Raw genomic sequence first — 24,068 nt, 5'->3', positions numbered from 1 at the left:
CCATCTCTACTAAAAATACAAAAATTAGCTAGGTGTGATGGCGTGCGCCCGTCATCTCAACTACTCGGGATGCTGAGGCAGGATAATCACTTGAACCTGAGAGGCGGAGGTTGCAGTGAGCCGATATTGCGCCACTGCACTCCAGCCTGGGTGACAGAGCGAGACTCCGCCTCAAAAAATAAATCCCTGTCTTATGTAGGTTCAGGTTCAATATGGCTCTTCTACAAATGTGTGGAGTTGATTTCTCACTAACTGCCGTGATCAGATTCTTTACTGCAGGTAAAGAAGAAAAGCATAACATATATCTTTTAGGCACTTTTTATTTTCCAAAAAAAAAAAAAAATTGTCGTTAATATATAAACATCTCATTCTCTCAAAAAATTCCACAACTATACAGCTGTTTGCTCCATTATTTGCATAGGAAATGACCACAATACAAAAATAAGAGGGAAAAAGAAGCAAAACAGCAACCGATTTATGCTTTTCATGTAGGTGTGTTTCCACGTATAAACATTTTGAAGCCTCTTACAAAATTATTTACATCGTTTGTCATCTATTTACATCTTTTAAGAGCAACTTTTCTAACAAACAAAACTATAATTTATCAAGTTATGAAAATTGTCTTCTAAAAAAACTTACTATATTACCACAAAATAAATAAAGATAAACAATATTTTAAAAACAAAATTAAATTTTCATTTCAATTAAGACCCCTTTTGGCATTTTGCTTATTTATTCTGCCCTTTGGTTAACAGCATCAGCATCACGTTACTATTTTATATTGCATATATGTAGCACTTCCTTCCTTAAGTTTTCAACATATCATTTATATTTAAAGGCAGACACTGAGTCAGTATTAATAGATTAACTAAACTGCACTGTAATTTAGATAAAATTACTGTGTCTCACTGTATATTACATGCAAAATCCACATAAATTGTCATTTAACCAACAGTACTGCACGAGCGAACATCTCGATATATGAAAACTGCATCATCAATTCAACGTTTCGGTACTTGAAACTGCATCATAAATGCAACATTGTCATATGTGAAAACGACATCCTAAGTCCTTCTTTTTAAAAATGACATTGCGTTTAGCTTATTGTAAGAGGTTGAACTTTTGTACTTTGTAACTATCTTTAAGCTCTTCAGTTTATAATTCATATAAAATGCCTTTTGTATTTAAAATAATCCTATTTTAATCAGTGCATGAAATTTGCTTTTTAAAAGTTCATTTGAATGATTATTCCTTCCCTCTAAAGAAATGATTTTGGTAATGTTGAGAGGTACCTTACCACAAATCCTAACTGTAAGTGTATTCATGGTTATTTTCAAAAGAATTATGACTCTTCCCCAAAAGAATCCTAAAAAACTTGTAATAAACCTATAAAGCTGATTTGCATATTTACAAAATTTTGAATAGCAAATATAGGCAACTCATATATGTATATAATTTTTAAAAACCCACACATTTGTTCAATGGCTATTTGTGAACTGCCAGGTACACTGTATCTCTAAGGAATTACCTACTATTGAAAAAAACTACTCAATGCCAAGTAAAATCTTGACATACAATCCATTCTTCTTCTGGTGCCTGCCAACTGATTTGTTTACTGAACACTGTCACATTAAATGATGGTGCCTAGGTAAAAACGCTGCACACACTCCCCTCCACCCCCGCCCCTTACCCATGTTGAGATGTGGCTGCCTGTCATGAGATGAGATCTGCTTGAGTAAAGCCATATACATTACAGCAAGCATTCCAGATTCTTAAAATGACCAAACACTTTGGTATTAATACAATGTATTCCCTGTTTTCTCAAATATACAAAATATACATTTCCAGTTTTAGTTGTGGTTTTCTTGGTTTTTTTTGTTTTTGTTTTTGTTTTTATACAGGAATAGCTAGGTCTGTCGTTTCAGAGGGAGCCAAGGGGACCTGGAACGGGTCACATGGGCAGTGCTCAGTTCTGGTGCCTCTTCATATGCAGGGCCAGGTGGTCAGAGCGCGAGAAGCTGCGGTTGCACACCCCGCACTGGAAAGGCTTGGCGCCTGTGTGCTTCCGGTAGTGGCGGGTCAGCTCATCCGATCGCGCGAACCTCCAGTCGCAGCCTTCCCAGGTACACTTGTATGGCTTTTCACCTGTGACAACGAACAAAGGAGGTGAGGCGGCCTGCTTGTAATGCAAACATCCTAGATAACACCGGAGAAGGAATTTCAAAGAAAAAAAAATCTTGGCCAAGCGAAGGAAGGAAAGCTCATGAATTCCATTATGAGTAAATACATATCAAAGCCACTCAAAGTAAGCTAGTTAAGAGTTATTTCTTATAACCTCCAAGTATTTTTTACCTTATAAAGAAAAAAGCATTTTGTGTACCTTTGAACAACTGAAGAATAACAATTTTAGGCAAATACAAAACGAATCAGTGCCCTTATTTTTATGTACTCCTACACACATAAATCCAGGAAATGACTAGATGAGCCTGAGTGGCTTTATCATTATTGTGCAAATACAGTTTCTATACCAACAAACCCAAATTAAATTATTATAGGACTAATGGCTGTAAGGTGGGTGAGGGAGGAAAAAATTCAGAAGCTGTTGCACGAATCACCTATACAATGAATTTCATGTACCACAATTGCTTAACCAGAAACTGGTCCTAGATGTTTCTAAATTAGCCAGACAGAAGCGTGCAGCTCATAAATCAGTTCACTTGAAAACATGGCCTCCAAAATGGACTAGTAGGGCATTCACTCTTTGAGATTCACACACACCTTCACACCCTCCTTTTGCAGATTGAAGCAAAACAGTCTGGTACTGATAACTTCACATTGGTAAAAAAAAGTCAGACCATGAAACAACTGTAAAAACTGACATTTGTTGACCTGTATTTAGTTTTTCTTTGTCATGTATTGCACCCAAAATTCATTCCATAAACAATTCGCCAAGCATCTATTATAGGCCAGGAACTGTCCCAAATACTTGTGATACAATGGCTAACAAAATAAAAACAGCTGGCCTCATGGAGCTTACATGTGTAATATACATCTAAAAGTCTGAAATAGTTCAACCTACCCATTCCATTCTTTCACAGTTCTCTTCCCTTGAGTAGTGAGTTGGTATGTTCCTCCCTCCCATCCTGTAATGTATATTATTCCTAATGCTCTCCAAAGTTTGCCAGCTGTTTAACTTTCAAAACTACTAAATATTCATAATGTAGTCTTAATTCACTGTTTGTGAATGAATCCTACTGGAGATCATATATTCCAGTAGGAATAAATGCCAAAACATTCTTTCAGTAAGCATTAACTAGCAGTTCCTACATTTATGATTTTATAATTTTCTATGAATTTTTAATAAGAATTCGTGAGATAAATTTGTATATTAAAGTATTATTGGCTTACTGCTGAGTTTTATGTAGATACCTCTTCACCTCTTAAATTCCCTTAAAAAAATGTTTCCTTCTGAAAGGGAGGAACCTCAGAGTTGCTTTAACACTTGTTTAGTTCTGACGAAACAGAAACTGCACAACCTTTCTGCCTAATTTAGCAGTATCATGTTCAGGAAGTTGTAGGATTAACCAAGTCAGTCTAAACTTTAAAAGACCCTGTCCTCATCAACTGAGATTTCTACAATTTGTGGTTAATATATTTTTGTTGTCGTGATAACCACTCTGACTCTCAGACAAAATCCCATAGGGACAAAGAAGAAAGTGCCAGAACAGACGACATGAAAGTAGTCCCAATTTTTTTTCCCTTGAGAGTTCACCTACATTTCCCATGGTATGGATTGCTGTGCCATACTTCCTCTCTTCTCTCCTCTGCCTCTGACCCTGACCCAGACAGTTTTTGTTTTAATTCCCTTTCTGGTTCCTATCAATCCACTTTAAAAATGCACATCTCAATTCTAGAAGTTTTTTCTCCCCTCACGGTAAATTCTAACCAGAAATTTAACCTAAGACACTCAAGCCTTTTACAAAACAAAGTATAAATCACGTTCTGTCACTTACAATCACATAAAATGTTTGATATATAGAAATATCTTAACACCAGTAGTAAATATAGCTATCACATTTGTAGATGTAAATTGATCACAAAAAAAACTTTGCACAGTACTATTAGTTTTTGTTCCCTGTGAAAAACAAACCATGGAAACAAACATATTGGTTAAATACTTTACTGTAATTTAATGGAAAGAAAAAGTTATTTCTGATGTCTGAGACAAGGAAAAAAATTCCTATAGTGCTCCCAATTTTAAAAGAAATCATTCCAGTCTTTTGAATTTAATAATTAAATAGCAGAACTGAATTTTCAGAGTTTATGCAAGAAACAAGGGACACTAGACTCTTTTTGTTCACTATTTTTATTGGCTATGAAGCAATAAACTGCACCAGTATTTTTTAAAGTTTACTTTACTGATTGCTTGAAATACGGTAGCCATTAAAGTTTCTAAAACATTTGGGGTTTTGCTCTCAATTTATGCACATCTATAGAGTATTCAGCCAAGAATACTACCAGTGTCTGGAATGTTAGTTACTGGGGCCAAGTCTTACCATAAAAGCAAGGACAACTATCCCCCACTTGGGGCAGTTTCTATGGGATTTGTTCAAGTGTCAACACCGTTCAAGTAAAACATCGTAGAGGAAGCTGGTACCCAATTTCTGGCCAAACAGCAGACTTGGGCCTTTCTTCCTCAGCCAGAAACACTATGCACAGTACTTCTGGGAAACCAAACAGACTTCCTTTAAGTTATATTTCAACAGGACAGAGCTTTCAAAAGTTTAATTGGATTTTTACAGAATCTCTTTCCAATACCACCAATTTAAAATATTTAGTTAAGCTCTTTCAACATCAACTGTATTTTTAAGTTCTCATGCTGTTAACGTGAAACTTTCCAAAGGCAAAAAGAAAAAAGTGACAAGTTTGTACAGCACAGAAAACAAGCTCCCACTTTATCTCAAAGTATGTGTTTTCTCATTCTGTTGTTAAATTACAGGAGTATTTTGCTAGAATCTCTAATCTTTGAAAACTATGTTCAAGTTAAACATACATACTATCCATGCTGATAAAGTCATTAACATACTTTACAAAAATGTTAAGCAGAAACATTACCGGTAAAAGGAAAAGGGAGCAGGCACCAGCGGCCATGGAGCACATACTCCAGAGCGAGGTACTTCTCATTCTCTCGCTTCCTCACAATAACCCCGTAGAGTTAGGAGCAAAACGATGAGCTCCACATTAAAAATCCTGGTCTGTCACTTTTCCTTAATGTCTCACTTAAATCTTCCATTAGCAAACACTAATACACTCTCTTTGAACGATTTAAGGAACACATACATATTGTTCAAATTTATTTCCAGATTCTAAAGCCACTTGTGAAGGTCAGCTAAGGAATGGCTTAATGGACTCACAGCAAGCCTTGAACCCCAGACGATCTGAAACAGAGGGCACAACCTGGCAGCGCCAGCCTCTGTGGGGCCTGTGGGGTCCTGAGCACTGTTCAGGTATTGGCAATTCCCAGGTATCACCTAACGATAGCTCCTTTCCCCCACGGTAAGTGAATTTCAGTGGGTTAATGGAACATGTTTGTAAGCCATTTTAAAAATCCTCAGCAACAAACTGAAAATTGTCCTTTTTTTCCCCCCCTCTGAATGACTTCTGAACCTATCACAATGGAATGGGAAGTTTCTCTGCTCTGCTGAACACATTCAACAGACATACCAAGGCCTTTCCCTAAAATGTTCTACATAGATTCTTCTAACAAAAGAACAAAAATCACTGACAAAATATTTATCTTAAAATAGTTATTTTAGATAATGTTTTAAAAGTTTATTGCAGCAAATCTGCACATCGGTTTCCTTCCTGGTGACTAAAAGACAACTCAATCAATATCTGATAAAAGCTAAAATACCATGAGAATTAAAGTCACTGTTTATTAGTGAAGGTGTAACCTGTACTAAATGCCTTGCAAAACTCAAATAAGACTTGGTTTCTGGCCTCAAATAACTTAAAATCTGTATCTTGTTCTGCGAACCTAAACAATCCAAACTTTTAAAGTAGAATAAATTATTTCAACCTAATCTAAACTCTTAGAACTTAAGAGTCCTTGAAGCTCAAAATGGGCTCTTATTTCAAGAGGAAAATATTTTCATGCAATTCAATAATAATTAGATTTTTCCCATCATTTGAGACTTACAAAATTTAGTCTCTGAAATAGGCTCATATTAGATTTGCTTCTAAAAATCAAAAGAGAGAAAAATAGGAAACACTTAAGAAATTCATAGGAAAATGATTTAGATATCTAAGAAAAGAGATAAAGTAGGAGGATGATTTTAGCTCACTAATTCATATTTTTATGTCTATGCCAGTAATTTTCCATCCAAAAACCTTTCTATTAAAACTCATTGTCACACATTTCCTATACTTGGAACAGAAGGTCCATATCAAAGATTAGTGTTATTAGCATTTATAAATGCATCTAATTATTTACCAGATAACACCATGAATATTGTGCCCATTCAACCTAAGGAAGCTGACTGCCAAAAACAAAAGCAACAAAACAGAGATTCCTTTCTTTCTCTCCTGAATTTATGTTTATCACTTTCTTTAAAATCCGATACCTCACTCCTTCTAAAAAGCCTCTCAACAGACCAGGAGAGATCATTTCACTTCTCTGTATCCCCATCACTGAAATTTCTGTTGAGCTATCAATTTGCACTTGCACATATACTGCTTTAGGAAGGCTTCAAATAGTTGTATTTTGCCTCCTTAACTAGCTTTTAAAGTTCCTCAAGGGCAGAGACTATCTTCTATCCCTGCTGTAATGCCACACTTTCCCTAATGCATCTTGAAAACAACTCAGTTATTCTGATTAATGAAAAGGAGGGAAGGCATAAAAGGCTCCTGTGAGGCTGTCAGCTTTTTATTCTTCTGTGGACCCTCCTGCAGCAGGGCTTTTGCCTGGCTTTGCCCTGCCCAGGACCACTGAGAGTAATCTGATAATACGCACTTAGGTGAGAACCATGTTTTGAGCCACTTCCGGAGAAAATAATCAGAATCAGTTATTGTCCATTCTGAAGTTACACAGGGATAAATAAACTCTGTATAAACAAATTTTCTTAGGTAGAACTGGACTGGACTTCAGGAAAGCCAAGACATACTAGAGCCCCTCGCACCGGTCAAAGGCAGCGAGGGGACTTCTCCCAGGGCCAGAAAGCACTCATCTGCCAAACCCAAAGAGGGAATGGGTGGGAACACGATGTCAGGGGTTACACTTACAGTCTACATCCTAGCAGAGATTTGGAATCTCTGGGCTCCTAAACTACTGCTACTTCTCCTCTGGGTTCCCAGCAAACATTATGAAGACTATCTCCTGTCATTAATAGAGTTAATAAAATGAAATACCAATTCTTCAGTCTCCTGATAACGAGACAACACTTGGATTCACTTTCTTATAATGGGAGTTCACACTGACGTTAAAGTATCGATAAGGAATTTCACCTTTTCTTTTTGTAAGCAAAACAGAAAAAACCTCTATTTTCATTTTTTCCCAGTATGGAATGAGTACTAGGTAACCTTCCCTTTAATTTGCACTTCACATGGCGACCCTGACCAGGAGGTCTCCTCCCAACTCGTAAAGGTTTACCTTTTCATAAAGTCGCCAAAAATAAATTTCTTCTTCTGTATAGATATTTTTAGGTAAAAGTTACCTACTATGCACTTCTAAAACTGTAACTTATCCTTAATAAGAGTTGTTGTTTGAGATCCTTGAATATAAGTAATACTGGCTAACAGACTAGGAATGCTGCTACGGAGATACTTTTACTAAAGTAGGACATTGTTTCTAATCTTTCACTAGAAACGATGTAGGTCATCAAGTAAACAGCTACTACATTCTATAGAACCAAAAATATCTGCCAAATTCTTGGGTGACTGTATTATTATTTTTAAAAAACATTACTCTCTACTTTCAAGACTAATTATTTCTATCTCCACTCCAGCAATTCTATTTAGTCTATTTATGAACAAAAGGGCAAGAAGAGATTATTTGTCTTTGGATTCTCCACAAAACCAGTAAAAAATATTTGCTGAATCAAATTATACTTCTTAACTTTTGACAAGCTTTATCATCTCTAAACAATGCTTAATCAATTTCCTATGTAAATGTTTTTCAGATGAAAGAACAAGTCCTAGAAGCAAAGTTTAATCTTCGCAGTGAGTCATTAAAAAGAAATTGCTTCTAAGCTTTCATGCTCATAAATACCTTTCCTGGGGTCTGAACCAGCAAGTCTCTTAAGCTACTACTTTAAAAAAAAATCGTTTGAAATTATCAATACACAAAATAAATTTCAAAGCTGCAAATGAAGAAAAAATGGAAAAGAATGAAAAGAATGTTTAATAAAATCTAATCTAATACTAAAGGCTAATAAATGTGATACTTCCTCTGAAATAGTTTTCAAATAGAGACTCAAAAAACCATTGAGTCCTAAATCTCTTCCTGCAAAAAAGATTTTGCCTGTGTTACCTCTACCAATGAAACAGGTTACACATTTAACCACTATTATTTCTCGATTCACATTGTAAGATCTCCATCCATTAAGGCCCAAAGTGAAAACCTTTGTATACAGTTTTCCTAAAAAGCCTTTTACCCTTTTCCCACAGTTCCACAAAAAGAAGAGTAACTTATGTTCAGAACATTGAATGTTGCTTTTAGTAAGTACCTGCAATGAAAATATCTTTATTGTCAATATTATCGATTTTTTATTTTTTATTATTATTATTTTTTCAGACAGTCTCGCTCTGTTGTCCGGGCTGGAGTGCAGTGGCATGATCTTGGCTCACCACAACCTCTGCCTCCCAGGTTCAAGCGATTCTCCTCCATCAGGCTCTCAAGTAGCTGGGACTATAGGCATGTGCCACAATGCCCAGCTAATTTTTGTATTTTTAGTAGAGACAGGGTTTCACTATGTTGGCCAGGCTGGTCTCAAACCCCTGAACTCAGGTGATCCACCTGCCTCGGCCTCCCAAAGAGCTGGGATTACAGGCGTGAGCCACCACGCCCAGCCAAATATTATCAAGATTTTAAAATCAAAAGCTATATTTAATATATTCCATGAAAAATGACTTTGGAGCAAAGACCTAGAAAGGAATTTTTTTTTTTTTTTTTTTTTTTTTTTTTGAGATGGAGTCTCACTCTGTCACCCAGGCTGGAGTGCAGTGGCATCATCTCAGCTCACTGCAACCTCCGCCTCGTGGGTTCAAGCGAGTCTCTTGCCTCAGCCTCCTGAGTACCTGGGACTACAGGCATGTGCCACCATGCCTGACTGATTTTTGTATTTTTAGTAGAGATGGGGTTTCGCCACGTTGGCCAGGCTGGTCTCGAACCCCTGAACTCAGGTGATCTACCTGCCTCGGCCTCCCAAGTGCCAGAATTACAGGTGTGGGCCACTGCGCCAGGCCCTAGAAAAGAAATTCATATCTAAGGATCTTTTAGTACCCAAACTGAAACTCAATATATTCAGCAGCAAATCTCAAGTAGAGATTATATAAAGTATACCTAATAAACATCTTACTACACATGTCAGTAGGCAATGAAGTCTTCTGCAAAAGACAGTAAGGCAGAAAATGGGAATGTAACCCCTTTACAAACTAGGCTTCCACTAAAAATCTTTCCAGGACTTAATGTGGAAATCTTTCCTAAACAGGGAATCTTGAACACAGTGCTTTAAAAGTCCATTTTGTGAGCCAGGCATGGTGGCTCACGCCTGTAATCCCAGCACTTTGGGAGGCTGAGGCAGGTGGATCACCTGAGGTCAGGAGTTCGAGACCAGCCTGGCCAACATGGTGAAACCCTGTCTCTACTAAAAATACAAAAATTAGCCAGGCGTGGTGGCAGGCGCCTGTAATCCCAGCTACTTGAGAGGCTGAGGCAGGAGAATCGCTTGAACCCAGGAGGTGGAGGTTGCAGTGAGCTGAGATCGCACCATTGCACTCCAGCCCAGGGACAAGAGCGAGACTTCATCTCAAAAAAAAAAAAAAAGAGTCAATTTTGTGTTCCTATGTTATTTGTACAATGTTTCCATTTTCTCCTAAGGGTGTGTTTCAAATTGTCCTTTTCCATTGTCAATCTCCAGTAAACCACTCTGGGATCACTTAGTACACACAGACTCCAGTGCATGGAGTCTGGGTCTGAGGAATACTTGAGCCAAGTGTGTGTGTTGTTCAAAGACTTTCTTTGTACAAATGCTAATTTCTTGCCCTGTTCCAGATAGCTGAAACTGGGGGAAAAAAAAGAAAAAAAAAAAATCTAGAAACGTTACCGTACCCTGATTTCCCAACAGCTTTTCCATATTCTCTAAGGTTTAAAGTGCATATCCATGCACATGAAGGGAACTGCTAGGACTTCAAACATCTGTGTTGAGTTCATGGTTTACTTTTTCAGAACTTTTTCTCTGGAAAGAACTTTTTAAATTTCTACAAATTTTTGTTTGAAGATACAGTCAATATATTTTCCTATTGATTTTAACTTCTTTCAGCCTCAAACCTTTGCAAACTTAGACATTATTTTAAATATTCATTATATTAAAGAAAAAAGTAAGGTATGTGAGCATATACTACTACTGGTTGCAATAGACAGTTTATCAGTCATGTTGATTTATAAAGACAAAACAGTATACTTGGGAGCAACTTTAGAGTAATGGCAATGTGTTCCGCCCCTTGCAGACATCATGAGGCATATAAATTTCAGTAGAATGTTCATTTAAATGCTGTTAAAAGTACAAATATTTTGAATTGGAAATACACCGCTCATTGACATTGTTTCCTAGAAGCAGCCATAATTATTTCTCACCAAAGCCATGATAAATGTATACACACACATATTACAAATAATACATGCGAACATCCACATCTATAAGGGGTGCTTCTACAGGCCTTATGCTATATTATGTATGTACAGATATAAATAAAATATAATTATTCCCTAGAATAGAAGCAAATGTTTCCAGTATTGTCTAATCACACAAAGAAGATAGAACTTTGTATTATTTATACGCGATTTCCTGATAAAGAAATCAAAGTATATGAACTTAGAAGACTTGAATGCTATACTTCTGGTTTAAGAAACTGATATATCATCTACTCTGTCATCTCAGATTACTTAAAAAGTTCTGTTTTGTTAAGACTATTATTTGCTTAGGTTCAATTTGCAACCCAAGTTAAAGAAGCACTTCCAATCTAAAAATCCAGAAGAAGTAATTAAACTCAGATGTAGGCTGTTTTCATTGCCTAAATTATTTTTAAAACATAAGGTAACTTGACATTTTAAAGCAATTACAATTATTTTCCAAAGAAATGCCAGGGTGCTTCACATTCTGCCTGTAAAACGACAATCATTTAAAGAGTATTTTATGTCATCAACTGTTGTGTGGTTTTTAAAGTCCTCTGATAAACGGTCCGAGAGGGAGGAGGAGGACAGAAAGAAAACCAAAGAAAGCTATTACATAAGAGAAGTAATTTAGAAAAACTGTTCTAACTGTTCTACCTGGGCCTTAAAGGGGGGGGGGGGAAAACAACAACAACAAAAAAACACACCTTTGCTGGCTTCAGATACATTCATTTAAAAACAACAGGCGGGCAGGGTGGGGAGGATGCAATGAGAGAACAGGTAATTTTAAAAGGCATTGTCTAGAAACGAGAAATGAGGAGAAAACAACCTCAATGCTCTATGATTACCCAAGAACAGGTTTAGCCAGATGAACAAGTCTGCTACAAACCCTCCCCAAGGCATTTGAAAGACTATCAAACAAAACTTTATTAAACTGGATTACATGTTCTCATTTATTAGATGTTGAAGGCCACAGTGTTTATGGTCAGGTGAAAAAGCTGATGCAAGGGACCCAAACCAGGTCTCGGTCTTCTTTTTAGTCTGTTTTTATTAGTACAAGCATTGTTAAGACAACCCACGATTAAATGTATTTGCCAGCAGGTCAAGTTCCTGAATCGCAGGTATAAGCATTCAGGGCGCTAAACCCTGACAGGGGGTGAAAGGCTATTCAGATATGGGTTTGACTACATCCCTGCAATAAGTAGTTGATTACATCGTTATATGCAATTGTGCTCTTTTATTAGACTTTAAACCCATGAAAATGTGTTCCCTCCTCTCTCTCATTTCAAGGACTTCCAAAAGAGAAAAAAAACAACAGTTCAAATGTCTTTATATTTCCATTTATATTCCGTAAAAGGATATTTTGGTATTTCTATATGGAATATTTTCCTGGCACTTGTCATTTGTATTTTGAAAACTTTAAGTTGTAGTTTTTATAACATGCTTAATTCATTTGTGTTTAACTATAAAAATTTCTACCTTGGGCTGCTTATGAAGGATCCTTCCTCTTATGTAATCAGTTTGTCTCCATGCAAAAACCTCAGGCCAAAACAGCCCGTTCATTTCATAGATAAATACATAAGATGCCTTTTCTTTAAAAGCAGTTTCTCAAAAAGCCCTGGAATCTACAACATTGTCATCGGATTTTAATTAGTGTTTATCACTGGGATATCAAGCAATGCTTCGTAACATGCATACAAAATGTCTGCAACCATATTCCTCTTAGGGCTCTATCTCAGCACTGACCTTTGTTCAAAGGCTTTTACTTTTTAATGCAGCAGTTAGAGATAACTACTTCATTTATCAAAACTCAATTTCCATAGTAACATCTAGCCTGGGGAGATTCAAGTCCTCACACTAATCCAACAACCCATTCAAAGGAACTGTTGAATACTTTGGTTTCCATAGCAATGATGGAATAATACATTTTGCTAGGTCATTGCTTTTATTAGCAAACTTATTCTTTGAACTTTAGGTAAGGCTGTATTTATTGAGGGGAAAAAAACACACTTTATGTAAGTTCTTTTCTTTAGGGCTGCTCTTTTAAGAAAATCGCAAATAGTAACCATCTATATATTTGACAATATTTGGAGTATTTGGGGGACCTTTAAAGTATGCCACCTGGTTTCATCTTAAAATGGCTTCTGGTATCATTTTAAAGTTTAAAAGCTCTTAAAAGTGCTGGTTGGGCACGGTGGCTCACGCCTGTAATCCCAGCACTTTGGGAGGCCGAGGCAGGTGGATAAAGATGTCAGGAGTTCGAGACCAGCCTGGCCAACATGGTGAAAACCCATCTCTACTAGAAATACAAAAATCAACTGGGCGTGGTGGTGGGGGCCTGTAATCCCAGCTACTCGGGAGGCTGAGGCAGGAGAATCACCTGAACCTGGGAGGCAGAGGTTGCAGTGAGCTGAGATCACACCACTGCACTACAGCCTGGCAACAGAGCAAGACTCTGTCTCAAAAAAAAAGTGACTGCTACAGATTTAACAAAGCAAATACAAAAGTAGAGGAGCTAAACTTAAAAGCACATGTAAACAAGAATGAATGTAAGCTAGAATAAAGATGAAGTCTCTCACACATACCAAGTTTGGGCTGGGGATTGTAACCGATTTCTGACCACCTGATTTTAACATTGTAATTTCAGCCCTACCTTTCATCAAGCACAGAAAACATACTAAACACAGATATTTTAACCTAGAGGTGAAACTAATGTTTTCGCCAATTATGCTGTACACGCCAAATGGGAAAGTTTTTTTAAGAGTTTAAAATGGCTTTCTCAGAGAAAAATTATTTGCTATGGAAGAAAATGAGTTTTTTTTTCTTCAAAACACTGCCATTATAAGTTTTAAAATCCATTAGTAAACATCGCTGTTTACATTTTTGGGTAATCAACTCTGAGCGGTGACAGGGCAAGAAGGCCTTAGTGAGGGAACATCACCGGCCTTCCTGGAACCAGATTTCTCATGGAACTGAATTCTAAACCAAGCCTGTGCTGAAAAGGTAGGCTATTAAAAAAAAAAAAAAAAAAAAAAAAAAAAAAAAAAAAAAGTTGACAGAGGAAGAGATCAAACACGTGTTAGCTTTTAAAAGGATGAATACCACTTACACTATTTACACAACTTACAGAATTAACAAGAAAATTACATACCAGTGTGAGTCCTCAGGTGAGCTTTTAAATGAGAAGACTTGGTATAAACTTTTGTGCAACCTAAAATAAAGGAGAACAGCATGTCATTTTGGAGATCCTTTTGAAATCTTTACATTTGATGATTCAGTGTTTAAAATCTGGCTTTAAAGAAGAAATCTCTCATGCTAGATGAAGATTATTTGAAGCTTCAGTTTTAAAAGTTTTAAAGAGCCCTCCCCCATTACCTTATTAAAGACATGAAGTGATTTGTTTTATGTATCACTTTAACAGGAAAGAATACAGATAATCAAGCCAAACTACAAATGGAAAATTTGTGTTTATATTCCAGTAGGTGCTGTACTTCCGTATTAAGAGCTGCTATATGTTTTTTTAAAAATTTTAATGGCTCTAGAGCTGACAGTACTAAACCATTATCCAAGATGACTGTAATTTTCTGTACTCCCACATTTCTTCTTTTTTCATTTAGCACGTCATGCCATATCATGTATCAGAGTCAATAAATTTTGCCATGTATTAATCATAAACTAGCTTTCCCAGTAACTTGTAAATATATTCCATGTATTGTCTTCAACTTATACTTTGGGCCATGTATCTCATTCAAAACTGAGCATATGCTCACATGTCATCGAAACCATTCTTAAATCTATCTTGTAGACAGTCTTGTACCTACCATCAAGCTAGCTGCCTGCAACCTCCACTTCACCACCAAACCTTATTTTCCCCACCCTACTTTAATCTCTTTCTGGGGCACTTAATTTAGAATTAAAAACTGCAATTTATTCAATTGCCATTTTAAAGTAACTCTGGCCTAACTCGAAATAATATGTATTAGAAATGCAAATCCATTTTAATATTAGAGAGGAAAAAGTCCAAGGGAACTTTTTCCAGAATATGCTAGCCAAGTTTTTGACGCATAACATAAGCAACAGACAACTAACTGGTTTACACACCAAAGTTAAAGCACAGAGATAGGATAGGGAAAAAAAAAAAAGGTAATTTTTTTTTTTTTTTTTTTTTTACTGTCAAGTACAACTTTCCTACTTAAAGCCGTGAGGTTGAAAAGGGCGCGCGCGTGCGCACACACACACACACACACACACACAACATCTATCGATGCTTCAACCAGGTAAGAGCACATACCAGGGTAATCGCAGTAGTGGATGCGTCGTTTCTCCAAATCGGGGTTACTCCTTCTATTGTATCTGACAGGTTGGATGTTTTGTGAGTTAACTGGCAGGGTGGTGGGTAAATTTGGATTGTGAATTGCCAGTTTAGAAGCAATTGTAGCAGCATAGGATGGAGGTGGGGTTAAATTCTGGAGCATCTCTGCTTGTCTATCTGGACTTCCAGGCTCTGAGCTTGGTGGTGACGGGGGAAAGTAAGTGGCCTGTTGTGGAAGAAACTGACTTGGCATTGTGTATGTGCAAGGGGGCATGCCCTGGAATTGTTTCACTGCAGTCTGCGGAACAGCAGAGGTGTGTGTGTTAAGGCCTGCCATGGCAGCTGACATAGAAACATTAAGAGTGTCCATTGCTGCTGTCTGATTTGTAGAACTGGGCATATCTAGATCCGGTGTATTCAGTAGCTGGTACAGGTGGCCCTGCTGGGGAGGGACAGAAAGATGAAGATCTGGTGTAGGAAGTTCTTGTTTGATGAAAATATTGTTCACCTCTGGAGCTGCGGTCTGGTGTGAGCTGAATATACTGGTGAACTCAGGGAGGGCCTGGGTCGGGGCCGGAGGAGGGGCAGTCGTTTCACTCTGGTGGCTGAAAATGGCAACAGGTTCTGTCTTGATGTGTGTTACGCACGGTCTCTGGGATTTGTAGAGGCCAGTTCTCAGGTGAGTGATGTCAGGGAGGAAGACGTTCATGTTGATACTGTAAGGTAACCCTTCAGTGTCAGTGAAGAACTGGTCTACGACTGAGGCACTGTCTCGTCTATACTTTTTATGCTCTGGAATTATAGGAACTGGAGGAAGCTGAGGTGTCAGATACTTCTCCATTTCACATCTTGTCTAAAAAAGAAGAGATAAACATGCATAATCCACCTGATTCACCATCTCGGGAAGAACGAACAATCGGCGCCTACTAAAAATTCCCCCAATCCCTGTGTAAGGTACTAGGGCAAACTCCTCAGTGTTGCTTATAAACATATCAGGCTTATTTTGTCGATTGTGTAATAACTGGTTGACCAAAACCTTATGAAACTCTGTGTAACTGGTAAAACTGCTCCCCCAATCACCCCCAAAAGTGAAAGACGCAAATCAAAAAAAAAAAAAAGCAAACTCAAAACATTCCATTCTGATGCAATAACAAGGTATCATCACCCCTGTACAAGCAGGATTCCCTGTCCCATTACACAGTTAAGTTTGCAACTAGAGTACGGTATTGAAATGTTGCCAAACTACCTCAATTCTGTTTAAGTCATAAACATTAAACAGCGTGTTTTTTTTAATAGAAAAAACGATCCAAACCTTTAAAATATTGCAAAGGCTTCTTTGCTTGACTAGATACTTCAAAAGTAATATAAAAAATATTATTTGGCCATTTCAGTGTCTTTTCTTGTTTACAGTTCAATGAGAAATTAAATACAACGTTCTAAGAAAAACCTTGTATCCACTAAAACAAAACAATTTCACATTCAATATTTAATCTAAATATTGATTTTAATCAGCAGATCCTGTAATTGGTTAATATGATAATGAAATGTTCCTATTCATATTCCTATCTAAAACAGATCTTTAATTACCTAGGGGAAAATCACTCCCTTGGTAGAGTGCTGCTAAGGAGCCCGTGGGTGGGGAGGCTGCTGTATCCCTAGCAGTCATCAGCAAAACATTTATCATGTCCTCCTCAGTGGGCCAATGCTACATTCCCCCCTACTCTGTAAAAAGCTCAGTCATCCCTTATCTTCTTAGTGCCTCCAGAGCAGAAAATTGACAAACTGAAATAACCAAATACTTTTCAAACGGTGATCTCTTTTCTAGGCTATAAACCAGCTTGTAACAAGTCGCCTCAAGCCTTTCCCAGCTATCTTCTCTCCTAGTATAACTTAAGCCTACATTTTTTAACACTGAAAAGGAAATTTCGAAAGATAAGAAAACCATCTAGATGGAATGGCGCATATAATATTAGCTGTGGCACCTTAATAGGTAAATAAGACAGTCATTTTCTGCTACTACTTCATTTCAAATGCGTTTCATCTCGGACCTTGGTGTGGATGCGGACGGGGTTTCCCGGATAGACACGATTTAAAAATAAAAATTAACGCTCTCATCATGTGAGTCACATCTCTGACAAACACCACTGCCCTCTCACAGCAAGACCCTGGCAGACCCCACGGAGTAGGCGCTGGGTAGCAAATATACGATACGCCAAAGAGCTACTAAATGAAGTGTCTTGAAATAAACTGAACTAAACCCTTTCGTGCACTGCGCTCCCGCGGCGGTTAGTGGTTTCTGATTTTAGCTCTTCCAGCTGTTTGCATGTGGGTATGTTTCCAATTTTTTTTTCCTTGGGACAGGCTAAAAGTCCCGGGAAGTTTTTTCTGGGCTATATGACTCCCTGCGTGGGCGAAAGAAACAGGCGGTTGCTCTAATTCGGCTGCTGGGCAAGTGTAAAAGCCAACTGCCAGCTTTCAACGCGGCTCCGGGAGGAAATTTACGTGCACACGAAGAAAACAACACCCCCGGTCTTTTTTTTTTTTTTTTAAGGAAAAATAAGCGCTCCGACACAACCTTAGCTTTCCCAACTCTCATTTTCCAAACGCGGCCCGCGATCGCTTATAAAGCAGGTTGAGCCACTGGGTATGAAACCTTGGGGAACTTCTCCCCAGCACCCCAATTTGCGTTTCTACTTAATTAACCCGAGACGATGAGGATGGGGGGCAGGGCTCCAATGCCTTGGCATTGGAGAGCGGTAAAGGCGAAGGTGTAATTTAAGTAAAACTGAGCGTAAGGTACAAGGTTTCGTCCCTCAAGTGTAAGAAAAACAACTAAGGTGCGCGTGAGCACCCAGAGTTCCCTCCCTCTTACCTCTCCCAGGCCGACCCGCCGGGGCAGATTCCCCTCCATCCTTCCCACCTCCGGCCCCCCCATTTACTCTCAGCGAAACGCGGGGCCCCGGCCAGGCGTGTAGGGCGGGGCTGCCCACCCAGCACCGGCTCCGGTGCGCCCCGACGCACGCCCCAGCCTGGAGCGGCCCCTGTCGCCCGCGCGTCGCAGCGACGGGACACGCCCAAGCTCGGGAGTGCAGCGGTCGGAGGGGAGCGGCTCTTCCTACCTGGACCAGCTCCTCTGGAGGCAGCCGCGGGCCGGTGGCGGGCGGCTGGGCCGGCTGCGGGGCCTGCGCGGGCGCGGGCTGTGCCTGCGGGCGGTGGTGCGCGTGCTTCAGCTCCTCGCCGGGGAAGAGCGCCGCGTCGCGGGCCGGATTCGCGGCGCCCAGCACTGGCTTGAGCTGCGCGAACACGGGCTCGTCCTGCGGCGCCGGCGGCTGGGGCACGGGTCCCAGGCGGGCGCTCATGCTCAGCACCCGCGTAGCCATGGGCACTCGGAGGCGCAGCTCCAGGCGCTGGTCGGGCGCACTTCCCACCTCGCCCACGCTGGCTTGGGCCGGCGAGCTCAGCGCGGGGCTGCCGGCGGAGGAGAAGAGGTTTCGGGTGGACTCCTCAGACAGCGGCAGGCAGTTTTCGAAGGCGCGCACGAAAAGCAAAACTCTTCCCCTCTTCCACACGTAAACGCCAACGTCCTCCGGGCGGCCACTTTCTCCCGCCCCGCCCCACCGCGCTTTCAGGCTCTCCGGAGCCCGCTCCCGCCACCGCCGACCTCCGCGAGAGAGCTGCGAGCGCGCGTACCTGCCCCGCGACTACTGACACTTGACGCCCGCCTCTATTTCACCCAACTCCGGGGGGGCGTGGCCCGCTTGCCTGATTGGCAACGCTGCCGCGAATCGCGAGGCCCCGAGGCCGGCCAGGCCTGAGCGGCCAGCCTATGAGCAGGGAAAGAGGCAGCCAGGGCCCCGCCTCCGCCGGCCCGACCGCACCCCTCTCGGGCCACGAGCTTCGCGCGCAGGGCGGCCGCGCAGTTTGTACACAACTTCTCTGACAGATTGGGCTAGCGGAGCCGGGGGCGGAGGGAAGTAGCGGAGCGGGTGGAATCTGGGAAGAGGGGGAATTAGGGTGGAGACGCGGAGGGAGATCTCTTCGCACTGTTCTTTGCCAGGATGAGGCAGAAAAAGAGTATTGCACGTCTTAGGTGTTGTGCAAGGACCTGAAACTCAAAAGCTGAAACCCAGAAGGCAGCTAGGTGGGGGCGCTGAGGCTTTTAGAGATTTGTCTAATGAGTGTGTACTTTTAAATATCCAAAATGTACTTCTCTTTAGCAGAAAACTAGGGGCAGTGTGATAAACAAATTTAAAACAGCTCTTGTCTCTGTGTATGTTTAGCAGTGAGTGTATCCGTTTAACAAGGCAAATTCAGAATGCCTGAATAAAAGATTTGATGGCAAGCGTTTTTTCAAATCCTTGCATAAATGCCTGGGTTTTTCCCACTCCTTCAGGATTTTAATTGCTAGACGTTTTCCCACACATTTCTACCTCCCATCCGTATGTGGGGAGGAGGGCTTGGGCCATATGAATTATGAAGTTTCTAATATTTAAGCCGTGTTGATTCTAGCCGAAGCAAGGAATCTAATTTAAGCACGACTAGCTCAAATGTGTATTTAAATAGACATTACATCTTTGACTTATTTTTGCTAGCACTGTATGTTCAAAAAATGGACTTTAATATTTACAAAACAGAAACCTAGCACATTTACCTCACATTGTGCACCTTTTCCTACGAAGAGACAACCAAAGAGTCGCAGACATAGACACAGAGCAGCTCTGAAAACTGGGAATCCAAATTTGTTGGAAAGTAATAGCCAAATATATTACCATCCATTTACTATGTTGTTATAATGGGAGGGTGAATTTTTGCCAGCAATCACCTAAGGAAACCACTTCCCTTAATCCTTAATGTTCTTGTACATGATTTTATCTGGCTTATTGGGAGGACGGAACAATAAACTGCAATAAAAATGCCTGTGATATTACTACAAATGTACATATGTTGACACACAATATACCATTAGACAGTTTTACATATACCACAGCCTACTCATCACTTCAGAGTAAAACAGCTTTAAAAAAAGTCTTGGATAAAAACGTTCACTTCAAAGAGCGTATCTATCAAAGGTATGGATCTCATTTTCAATGGGTAGAAAATTAATATGCACATAAGGAAATGTATTTATTATTAGAAAATATAAAATTATGCTGTAAACTAGGTTTTTCTCCTTTTCCTTCTCTTCCTGTTGATACATGATTCATTTTTATAGCTGTGATCACTGCCTTCAGAGAATGGCTGATGACTACTTTCATGTTATCAAAGTATTATTTAATAAGCGCTTTTGCAAGTTTTTCTCTAATCAAGCAGCCCCGTGCTGTCCACCTTCATCTTTAAAAAGCTGTCCTGCTTTTCTCTAATATAAAACCGATCATGTAATTAATTAGCTTAGAAACAGATTATAGAATTAGGGTGGGATTTAATGTAACTCTTAAAAAATTGAGCTTTGAAAGATTTTTAGTTACTTAATTCTGATAACATCAAACCTAAATGTAATGTAGATAATTCTTAATAGAACTTTTGTGCTCTTGTAACTTTAAATCTAACTTAGATTTAATACATTCGGTAGCTGTATCTTAATGTGCTTTTAAACCTATCTAGACCTTTCCTTTGGTCTTTTTATGAGAGCTTCAGTGGCCCGGTCTTTCAACCTAAGTTTTCACTGCAATAAAATCCATGTATTTTACTGGAAATGCTTCTATAATTTCACACCACTTTTTAACATGCTTTCATTTACAAAAGCTTTTTCATTGCAAAAAAAAAAAAAAACCATACAACTAAGTTTTTAATATTTTTAGTCTTGTTAATTTTTTCATATTTCCACTTTTCATAATGAATATAGATATGAAGCTAGCATTGGGGTTCTTATAGTAACTGAATATATTCCTTTTTGCTCCAATACAGTAGCAGGTTTTAAAATTCCATTTCGGGCATAAAGATTCATGAAATAGGGCTGCCACTTTTAAGTAATAGTTTCTCTGAAATGCCCTGCTCTGCAGTCTCACAGAAAATAACTAGCTTAGCACTGTACAATAGTACGGAAATTGGAAAGTAATCCTTTTCGGAGACATTTGCCATGTGATTCTGAACATATAAAGAACATGTTCAACCAAGCTTCCTTGCTGTTGCTTTTAACATACATGCTACAGCCGCAAACCTGTTTCACCGACTTAGTAAAAAGGGTTAAAACTTGATAAATATTTTTCAAATGTTCCAGGTTCTACATTGGCATGAAGCCAGACAGTGTGAATGGACAGATCCTCAATTACTTTGAACTTTCTAGTTCTTTGCATTCCTTCCCGCTTAGTAGTGCTGTACCATTAGGGAAGATAGGAGAAAACAAAAAACAAATGTCAGGTTTCAGAAATCAATTAGTGGCCTGGCAGTGGTGTGTTAACTGAACTGTGCCAAAACAGGGGATTCTGAGGGAATGAAATAAAAATGTTGAGTAGTCAAGTTAGGTAGGAGGGTAAGCATAGAAGCAGTGTGCATGCTTAAGTCCTTAGTCACTGGGCAACACAGATTTAGTCTTAGAATAAACCATAAGTGTCACTATCTTTACGGGAATAAATACGGATGAATATGCGGGGGCTGAACAGGCATTCAGTGTTGGGGGAGGGGGTTTGAAGGAGGCAGTGGAAAAAAATAGATAAATAGCTTCTGAATGATGAGATGAGGGAAATATGAAGCTATCACTAGGGCAATATTCACACAACGACATGGCAAAAGGAATATCTAAATTCAGTTGTTTGGCAAATCTAAATTCAGTTGTTTGGCAAAAACGTCAGAGAGAGCTTGAAATTAAGAGGTATAGAGTAACACCGACAACAAAACTGTATTCACTTTGAGTAGAAAAATCTTCATAGAGTATTTATTTCTGCCAAATCAGTATCAAACTGCCAAGTGATCTTGGGCCACAGAAAAAAGAACAAGAATAAACATGAAAAATAAAGTTTTATACGGGAGCACACTCTTCTCTAGGGTAAGATTATTTAATTAAAGTGACTTTTTGGTAGTCATTGATTGCACACCCCTGTTAGAATCTGTATCAGTGAAAACTTAAAACTATTGTAATTATTGTTCTCTCAAACATTTCACATCTGTAGTCTTTGTATTTTTTCATTAATGGCAACCACTTAAAGCCACACATCAGAAAAAAAGTCATTAAGGAAATAGCCTGATAAATAGAAGCTTCAACTGAGATTAGTTGGAATTTAAAGCATTTTGACTCAAAAGATTACGAGATAAGAGAGAAGATGCTCTGTTCATTGCTTTTGTGATGAAAAAATATGCAATTTAAATAAGACTAAATACTTCTATTTATATTAATTAAAATTATGTCTTAAGACAACAATTTAATATTTTATTTTTGTAATGTCTCTTGCCTCCAGTTCTTAAGAAATTACATTTTATATTTCAGTTTGGATTTTTAAATGTGTTCTTCTTCAAATATTTCATAAAACTCCCTTTATGCACTTATTCCTGAGGGTACTATAATTTATCCAGCCTAATTTTAAAACTCTAATAATATCCAAAAAAACAGGAGAGTTTTACCTTTTGGAGAGACTGGGATTGCTTTTTCCACCTTGTTAGTATAGTAAGCAGACAAAAGTCACATAAACATAAATGCCTGGAACCAAGTTATAGGCCAAGCGTATTGTAGCTTAAACTGCACAGTATTTAAATTCTGACTCGAAACATGATAGGCAAGCTTAAAAGAAAGGTCTGAGCTAAAGTGGTTACACCAAACAATCTTTTAGAACATTAGGGAGGTCTCATCATCAGCATCACAATGGGCAGTGTTTTGAGCCAATTGCTGTTCATGTTATGACAAAAGCTGAAATGGTTCCAGGCTGTGGGGAACACCCCATGAATGCTCAAATGAACTGTGCATGGATCACACGGAAATACTCTTTTAGATGTTGATTTATAGATGAAGTGTGTAAAAGTAGTGCTAAAAGCAATGTGAGTTCTTCGTGCCTTAACTTCCATACACTGTTGATGGTTGTGTAAACTTTAAAACTTTGGGGAAGGACAATTTGACAATAAGTATGAAAAAGGCTAAAATGTAAATAACTTTGAAAATGATAGATAATTCCTCTTCTAGGAAAGGTGTGTGTGTATATATATACACACACACACATATATATACACACATATATATACACACACACACATATATATACACATATATACACACACACACATATATACACATATATATATACACACACACACATATATCTTTATATATAAAATTGGGCCAGGCATGGTGGCTCACACCTATAATTCCAGCCCTTTGGGAGGCTAAGGTGGGAGGATTGCTTGAGGCCAGGAGCTGGAGACCAGCTTGAGCAACATAGTGAGACCCTATCTCTACAAAAATGTTTAAAATTAACCAGGCATGGTGATGTATGCCGGTAGTCCCAGCTACTTGGAAGGCTGAGGCAGGAGGATTACTTGAGCCCAGGAGTTCAAGGTTACTGTGAGCTATGATCACACCACTGCACTCCAGCCTGGGTGACAGAGCAAGACCCTGTCTCAAATAATAATAATTAATTTAAATTAAACAAAATTGGAAATAACCTAGGTTAGGTGTCCAACAATAGAGGAATAGTTAAGCAATACATCCACACCATGGCTACTGTTATGCCACCAAAAAGTTGAGTAGTTGGAAAAAAAGGGGAAAAATTCTTATTATTAAGGAATATTTAGTGACATGGGAAAACATTCATGCTATGTATAGTCAAAGAAAGGGGTTTTATAAATATGTACCCACAAAGATGGAAAGAAAATACCAAACATGGATGTATTTTGGTGGCCCTTGTTAGATGGTTATATTACAGGTCACTGCTGGGCGCGGTGGCT

At 39.0% G+C, this 24,068-nt stretch overlaps 1 protein-coding gene across 3 annotated transcripts; it reads right to left on the bottom strand.

The window, feature by feature from the left end:
• Nucleotides 1–302: 302 nt before the first annotated feature.
• KLF5 (KLF transcription factor 5) lies at nucleotides 303–22,970 on the bottom strand. Of its 3 annotated transcripts, none has more exons than XM_054529108.2 (4): nucleotides 22,755–22,970; nucleotides 15,180–16,053; nucleotides 14,040–14,099; nucleotides 303–2,145 (listed from the first exon to the last, which is right to left on the bottom strand). In XM_054529108.2, exons 2-4 carry the CDS (start codon nucleotides 16,039–16,041, stop codon nucleotides 1,967–1,969), a joined length of 1,101 nt encoding a protein of 366 aa, XP_054385083.1. In that variant the 5' UTR covers nucleotides 16,042–16,053; nucleotides 22,755–22,970; the 3' UTR covers nucleotides 303–1,966. The 3 variants fall into 3 exon arrangements, with proteins under 3 accessions (XP_054385083.1, XP_002824380.2, XP_009246965.2); XM_002824334.6 differs by lacking the exon at nucleotides 22,755–22,970 and adding an exon at nucleotides 18,320–19,445; XM_009248690.4 differs by lacking the exon at nucleotides 22,755–22,970 and adding an exon at nucleotides 18,073–18,254.
• Between the last annotated feature and the right edge of the window lie 1,098 nt (nucleotides 22,971–24,068).

This window comes from Pongo abelii, chromosome 14, assembly GCF_028885655.2.
Source record: "Pongo abelii isolate AG06213 chromosome 14, NHGRI_mPonAbe1-v2.0_pri, whole genome shotgun sequence".
NCBI lineage: Eukaryota > Metazoa > Chordata > Mammalia > Primates > Hominidae > Pongo > Pongo abelii.
This window is presented reverse-complemented; position numbering and strand designations above follow the sequence as displayed.